This window comes from Sinocyclocheilus rhinocerous, unplaced genomic scaffold (assembly GCF_001515625.1).
Source record: "Sinocyclocheilus rhinocerous isolate Xijiao unplaced genomic scaffold, SAMN03320098_v1.1 scaffold574, whole genome shotgun sequence".
Lineage (NCBI taxonomy): Eukaryota > Metazoa > Chordata > Actinopteri > Cypriniformes > Cyprinidae > Sinocyclocheilus > Sinocyclocheilus rhinocerous.
Genome location: NW_015659919.1, coordinates 2,702,814 through 2,711,121, shown reverse-complemented (window position 1 = coordinate 2,711,121; position 8,308 = coordinate 2,702,814). Strand labels below are relative to the sequence as shown.

The following is an 8,308-nucleotide window of genomic DNA, read 5'->3' as shown; positions in this document are numbered from 1 at the left end:
TAAGCAAAAGAAATGTAATAACTTAATACTGATTTTCATTATGTTATGTGCAGGGAAAAAACACGAACTTCTGCGGAGAGTAATGTTCGCATAGTAGGTGGCGGTAATGCACCTTAACGTTGGATGCCACCCTCCATAAAACATGAAGAAGAAGAAGAAGAGTAATGTTCGCGCCGCGCTGTCAGTTCGGTGGCGCTAGTAAACACGTCCTCTCTGCGCTGTCGAGTCGGTCGCGCAGCTCGGTCCATTGAGCCGCGCCTATGACAGGTCAGCGCGGCGCGAACACTTTAATACCACGCCGTTTCGTCCCACATTTGAGTTGTTCGGCTTCCCATACCCCAAGCCTGCAGTCAAGCGCGAAAGCTGGCAAGAGCCAAGCCCACAGACAAACAGGTAGCCCCGCCCCTAACTCACGCCAATGGCATGCAGTCGCCTACAACTTTTCTGATTGGTTAACAATGGTAATCATTTTCTGCTGCCTGGGTCACGCACAATTTCTCACATTTTGGAACTTGGCAATTTATGTAAGAGATATACAATGCACTTAACATAGAAAATCTTACAAATGCTGTGTCACCAACAACATATAAAATAAATTTTATCAACAAAAACGGTTTATTCATAATGTTCTGTACAACGGTATGGACATACAGGAGAAAAACATTGAAAAGTCACATTAAAAAGACATTAAACATCACCTGACTGATACATGAAGCTCAAAGTAAAAAGAGTACACAAGAGCTTACGTTATCAATACATCTAGCCAGTAATTAAATGGATACTTAAATGGGAAAATGCATTTGTAGGACAAGTAAAAAAAAAAAAAAAATCTATTGAACATCAACATTGTACCACTGCACTCTGGTCACAATATACTACACACCTGTATACACTTTTTTGAGATTAAGTAATACTTTAAGTATACTTAAACTGCAAGGAAATCTTCATGAGACACTAGTGGGAAGGGATGAGAAGGTTCATTTGTCTCATTCTGAATTTAACCAATGATCAACTGACATTTTTCTTAGAAAAATACTCTATTAACAGTAGTAGAAAATGCCTGGTGGGGAAATAGTCAATTATTCCTTTTCCATTACTTAGGGGAGAGCACTAAAGTTCTTCACTTGTGTGTAGACAGACAGTTTTTAGAAGAGTTTTGTCTTATGCTGAGAGTGGGGTGGTGTAAAGAGCCGTTTTATCCCTGAACCTCAGTGTCTGCTGCCCCCTCTGGGTCCTCATCATTGTAGATGTTCTCTGCCTAAATAAATAATAAGAAATATGCATATAAAACAGAGCTATAAGATAAAACTAGAAAGGTTATGCTAAAACTCTTTTGCACAAACAACTTTTTCCTCCAACATCCATATTTAGGGGTGGCATACACTTGAGCTGATGTTTATTTATTGCAGAGGAGCTGATAAAAAATTCAAAGTTGTAACAAATAGGCTTAAAAGCTGATTGTGTCCTTACCATCTGCCAGACTTGCATGATGTTGTCCTCAGATACAGAGCAAATCACCCACGGTTCATTTGGATTCCAGGAGAAGTCAGAAATCTTGGCTGTATGGCCTCCATGTATGAACTAAATTTTTTAGAAAATAAATTGTGAATAACATTACCTCAGAGAAAAGCACAATAACTATCTAAATATATACATACACTTAAAATAAAACTGAACAACATTACTACTCACCAGTAACTCTGGAGGTCCATCCTCTGCATCTTCTGGTGACTGTTCCTCACCGATTTTACTACAAGAAAAACAATGAATTCTCATTAACAATGTAGAAAGATGTTAATAATAAAGTATTTTCCATTTCTGCGGTAGTAGTGAGTAAAATGAAAATGAGACAACCCACCTGAGGTCCCAAACATTGAGTCGCCTGTCTGTTCCACTGGAGGCCAGGATGGTCTCATTATGGGGTGACCACTGAACCTGTGGACACATTTGAAGAGTTTGTTATCACACTCATTTATCTTTAATTTAATCTACAATCATGGCAGGAAGGGATTTGATACCTGAAAGATTTCATCTTTGTGCGATTCAAATGAGTGAAGTTTCAGCTTCAGGTTTCGCAGATCCCACAATGCAACAGTCTGTGAGAGACAAAAAGCACAGTTAAGAGGTCTAAATATAGAAGCACATTTAATAAGTGTTCACAGGTGTGACAGAACCAATTGCTCAATGTAGTTCTCACTTTGTCAGCAGAACCGGTGGCCAGAATGAACTCGCTGTAGGGGTTGAAGGACAAACAGTTGACCTCTGCAGTATGGGCATCTACTGCATGACTGGGTTTGGATGTGTTATTGGAGCGTGTGTCCCAGCTAAAGAGAGAGGAGAAATCAGACTAAAATACTGCTCGCATTACATAACCACTGTTCGAACGGTTACATACCTTTGAAAATTACACTATGTGCTAAAAGTCATTCAGACTACAGAAACACACAGGAAGACAAAGAACTTACATCATAAGCTTCTGGTCATCTGCAACAGACCCAAAGAGAGACTCATGCAGCAGGTGCCAAGACACATCCTCCACTACAGCCGTGTGACCAGTGAAAATAGTCTTAGCGTCCACTATTTTTCCCTCCTTTGGCACTGTGCTGATGTCCCACAGACAGATGGTCTGCAGAAAAAGCAGAAGAACTTGAATATTTAGTGTTGGCTGAATTTAAAAACAAATGAAGGGTACAAAAAGTAACATCTGAAACCTCAGCATGTTTGCAATTGTACAGCTATAATGAATTGTGGTCACCATATAATGTCTTACGTGATCATCAGATGCACTCAGTAGGCAGCCACTCAGGTTGGGGTTCCAGGACAGACCATATCCTTCTTTCTGATGTCCCCTCAGACGCAGGTCAGGAGTACACTCTCCAGAGGGGTCTTCCAGGAGCACAGGAAGGGAACACAAAGAGCACAAATTTAGAGGGAATACTTAATATTGACATATGATACCTACACACAAACAATGAGTTGACAAGGAGCTTGGAAATAAAAAGTCTCCCATTATCATGTTTTCCCTACCAAATAAGGCATGGTCATAACCACATTGAACAACTAGTTGATTTGTGTGGTTACAAATCTAGAATTAATTTTTTAGTGCAGAGCTTTAAACGGTGTGCCGTGTGTTTACATGTTAAAATGCTGTCTTCAAACTAAGTGCTTTTTAGGCAATGCTGCTAGATACGTTGAGTTAAAAGTGACATAACTTTTTCAGAATTGCTCATACCAGGTTTGGAGGGGTGTTTGGTGTAGTCAAAGACCAGCACATCACTAGTGGGGGTCTTGGTGGCAATGATGCAGGGGTTCTGTGGCATGTAGCGAGCCCTGTTCACTTCTCCCTCATGATTAATCTTGATCTCAATCTCTATCTTGCCACTTACTGAGCCAAAACCACCAAACTCTGTGAACAAACAAAGAAACAGGTGTGACAACATGAGGTAAGTACACAGGTGGAGATGATGCAGTCACAATTTAGTTTATGATCTAAACATCATATATAAACCACTCACCTCCTTTCTCACTGTCATAATGTGAGGCATCAAACTGGGCATCATCATTGGGCAGCTGGACACTGGCAATAACCAGGTGATTCTGCTCATCAGAGGTATGTGTGCCGAGAACCAGACGGTGTACGCTAAAATCCTTCCCTTCAGGTCTGTGAAACAGATGACAAGTGTGTTTATTTACACCAACTTTTATAAAAATGTACAACTGTGATGAAACAGAAACACTGGGCACACAATATTCATTACCACATTCCTAAAGCAGTGAGCCTGAAAGATCACTATTATCATAACATCACAAATAAAAAAAATATTTTAAAAAAGTTGAAAAGAGAGGGTGAAAAAGCCCACCAAACATCACTTGGAGCCACACCTACTCAATCAATAAATTAAATATTTTAAAGTAGGGCTCCAACAACTAATCCAAAATAATGGAAATAATTGACAATGAATTTGTTTATTGATTAATCACATTAGTCACATTACTTTACAGCAGTGAATAAAACATTTTAGGGACAAAACATATCTAGAAAACAGCAAATTACAGTTAGCTGTAATTTTGGATTTTTCTTCCAATTAATTGATTACCAAAATAATCATTAGTTTCATTCCTGTTTCAAAGGTAATGTCAGCAGGTGTGAACGTGTGTTACCTGGTGACATCTGGCAACCACTGAGCAGTAAGACTGGGCCACTCCAGCGCGTGGGTCATCACCAGATCGTAAAGAAACGGAGTGTTTTTCTTCCATATTTTATATTCTTCATTTATCACCCTCTCCTCCACCGCGTCATCAAATGCAGCTGTAACAAAAAGGGGCGGGAAAACAAGATGAGATCTGTCAAAACGACTTCAGCATCGATACTTTTTTAAAGCAACTTGAATATGTAATATCAAAGCCCCCCCCACACACACAAAATTACTGTATGACAATAAATGACTTTACGTCTAATTTATATGTAAATCTACTGGAAATTGAAGATGCAACCAATATTGTTCAATGTCATAAAAAAAACTCTGAAAAACGACTTAACATCAAGTGCACATTGGCAAAATATTTTTCACTTATCAGTTAGCAACACAAAAAAAAATCCAAAACAATAAGTTACTCAAAGCTTCCTGAAATGAAGCGACACATCCCACATTCACACACTTCAACTTAAAAGTTTAGATACTTCCCAACACGTTCCCATCATAATAATAATAATACATTTAGGCCGAAAAACAGCTACCGTGTGCTCATAACAAGCTCTAATGTGTGAACTGTACTGATGTAGCAGCACTGTCGTTATGGCGGGATTCGGCCTGCGCTGAATTCACACCAACAAACACCTCCGCAGCCGGCTTCATTTAACCACCGCCGTTAAAAGAGAGAACCCCGAATGTCACGGAACCATACCGACCTTCTTTATCAGCCATAACGCCTCGACAGACAGCTATCACTCGTAAACCTGACCGATAACAGAATACCGGTGGTTTCCTCGGGAGTGCAGGATGCTCTTTGTCTCGCGCCGGCGTGCACGTTCGCGCCAACTCGGACAGACACAGCAGAGCACGCCCCACCAATGAGCGGCGAGGAGAAGAAGAGCGGCTTCTTCTACGGAGGAGCAGAATCACACACTACAGCAGGATCACACACTACACAACACTGCCCTCTGCTGACAATACGCCACCAAATCTTCTTCTTCTTCCGTTTTTGCCGTGTTACATCCTGTGTGCATATCGCCACCTACTTTGGCTGTTATGCAGTCATGGTTTATTTATTATCAATTTATTCTTTGTTTTTGCTTTTCCTGTTCTTACACACATATATACACAAATATTCCTACTTAGTTAAAACAGAAGCAGAGTCAGAGCATACCACTACTCTGTCTGGTCTTACTTCCTCTACCCATGTTAGTCCTATTATGATAGCAACCATTTCAACAGTATATATTGACAATTTAGATGTTAATCTTTTAGTTATGGATATTTTAAAATCTGGAATATATATTCCTACTCCTGTAAGCCCTGTTTTGGGGTCTTTAGATCCATCAGTATAAATGTGCATACTTGCATAAAATCTTTCCTGTATATACTTATTTACATTATATTTAATACTACCCATTTCCTCCCATTCTCTTTTCTTATCCAATATCTCTAGATCAATTTTAACATCAGGAATTATCCATGTTGGCACTTCTCCCCATACAGGTGACACACTACATTCTATATTTGTTATCTGATATTTCTCTGCTAACTGATTTATATTCCATCCATACCCTCTCCCTTTGTTATTTGAGTATTCCCAGCAATTATTTAAAATATCTTTAGCTATATGTTTTCCAGAATAACTCTTTAAAGACAACCAATATACCAAAGACAATTTAACTCTCCTCAAGCTCAATGGCATTTCATTTGCCTCTACTAATAACGCATTGACTGGTGTTGTTTTAGTTGCTCCTAAGCATATTCTAAGAGCTCTATACTGTATCCTATCTAGACTCCTTAATAATGTTTCTGATGCTGAACCATAAATCATGCATCCGTAATCTATTATAGATCTTATCAAAGCTTGATATATTGTTAACATTGATTCTTTTTCAGCACCCCATTCTTTTCCAGATATTGCCCTCATCACATTTAAACTCCTCCTGCATTTTTTATCTATTTCCTCAACATGTTTTTTCCAGGTATATCTCCCATCTAACCAAATTCCTAGATACGATACAATTGGAAAATGATCACTTTCAACTGTATTCTCACTGCTTACTTTCCATTCACAGATTTCAGCCATTCCATATGATATTAATGTTAAATCTATACTTGATACCGTATTCTCTGTTATATTAAACCTAGTGCCTTCTCCTGTGTTTAAGCAACCACTTCAACCACAACACATTCAATATCCTTAACCTAATTTAATATAGTTCCTTCTTTTATAAATGTTACAACCCCTCCCCCTTGTTTCCCCACTCTATCCTTCCGAATAGACTTATATCCTGGTAATACAAACTGCAAATTTGGCTTGAGCATTTTTGTAGTGCTGTTTTCAATTCTGTGATAGTAAACTCTGAATCCATACAACTATTATTACTATTTCTCTTCTTCATTATATCTGGATGTTTGTCTAAAATATTTCTTCTTCTTAATTCATATTCTTCTCCCAATTCTATTCTATGTGCTTTTTCTAAAACCTAACCCAAAATGTTTGCTTTGTTTATATCCGTTACTGCCACTGTATCCTCTTCAATTAAAATTGGTATTTGAGTTGACTTTTTCCCTTTCCCACTCATATTTCTTAACATGTTCCATATTTTATCCATAGGAGTATCTTTTCCAATGGTAGAACAAAATTCTCTCCAACCTTCTCTCTTGGCATTCTTAATTATTCTTCTTGTGTTAGCTCTTGCTTTCTTGTATTCCACCAAATTACTTATATTCATATTTTTCCTAAGTTGTTTAAATGCCTTATTTCTTTCTTTTATTGCTTTACTGCACTCTTCTTTCCACCATGGAATATTTTTATTTTTCTGTCCTGCAATTCTTTGTGGTATATATTTTGTTGCAGCTTCCATTATTAAATTCGTAATAGTTGCAAAATGTTTCTACTGAATCTTCTACTACTATATCCTTATATGTTTCACAATACTTGCTAAATGAATTCCAATCTGCTTTCTCATACATCCATTTTCTTTGCAGAATAAATCTTTATTTTTAAAGGAATAATCACATCTGTTTTCTTTTTAATTTTAACAGTAAACCTCTGTTGTGCAGCACTTTGTTTGCCAAAAAATAAGAGTTTAATTTTCATTTGATTAGGATAAATTAAATTAATGTTTTATACCTTCATCTGATTACCAGAAAAATTAGGAACATTTTATAGGGCCCTATTATTGTTTTAAAAAAGGACCCTATACAAAAAAAAAGAATAGGTTTAAAATACAGGCATGTGGTTCTTCATTTCTTTTTATTAATTCACCATTTGTAAACTGATGTTTACTGTTCATTTTTTTAGAAATATCAATAGCATTTGTATTAAAACTATATTCACTGAATGTAATAAAAAAAATCGAGAATCGAATCGAAAACTCGCGAATCGAAATCGAATCGGGACATCTGAATCAATACCCAGCCCTAACATACACTCTTACTGGATAACTAATATATCCGATTTGTACCTTTTCAGGCATTTTCCCTTCAAATGTCAGCAAGATACTCATACTTTCCTGTCGTTGTCCTTCCTTATTTTTATACAGTCTTCTCACATTAACAATTTTCCCTCCTTTTATATTTTCATGAATTTCATCAGTGGTTATATGTTGGAATTCCATATATTACCCCCTTTCAACCTTAGCTACTCCAATCTCTTTGGATGTAATCTTTTCCCCATTCATTTCTTTCATCTTTAGTAGTTTGTTTTTTTGTCCAACATCTTTCACTATTATCAGAACTCTCCCTTGTCCTAAACATTTAGCCAAAACAACTCTTCCAACCATTTTATCGATCGCTTTGGATAGTCCTATTGGATGCAAATGCTTTCCTGAACTCTTTTCAAATGTCAACATAACTTTGAAACCATTCTCCTCAGTATTTTGTACAATTTGTTCTCTTGGATTTTCCTGATTTGCTTTGGTCTTTTAATTGTATCTTGTGTAGTTACCACCATATCCCCACTATCTTCTTGGTCCTTAGAAGATTTCTTACGTTTTGAGTTTTTCTTTCTTGAGTATACCTCCGTAAATCCTGACCTGTCCTCCATTATCGATTCTTCAGAATCTTCATCCATGACTGCACAACAGCAAACTTTTGTTCTCTGCTCT

At 37.4% G+C, this 8,308-nt stretch overlaps 1 protein-coding gene across 1 annotated transcript; it reads right to left on the bottom strand.

Moving 5' to 3' along the window:
- Positions 1–588: 588 nt before the first annotated feature.
- LOC107724352 (histone-binding protein RBBP4) lies at positions 589–5,113 on the bottom strand. The gene is made up of 12 exons (XM_016533245.1): positions 4,910–5,113; positions 4,162–4,309; positions 3,516–3,661; positions 3,233–3,406; positions 2,771–2,886; positions 2,466–2,626; positions 2,198–2,324; positions 2,019–2,096; positions 1,859–1,935; positions 1,693–1,750; positions 1,471–1,581; positions 589–1,258 (listed from the first exon to the last, which is right to left on the bottom strand). The coding sequence occupies exons 1-12, from the start codon at positions 4,923–4,925 to the stop codon at positions 1,196–1,198; spliced, it is 1,275 nt and encodes a 424-aa protein (XP_016388731.1). The 5' UTR covers positions 4,926–5,113; the 3' UTR covers positions 589–1,195.
- Between the last annotated feature and the right edge of the window lie 3,195 nt (positions 5,114–8,308).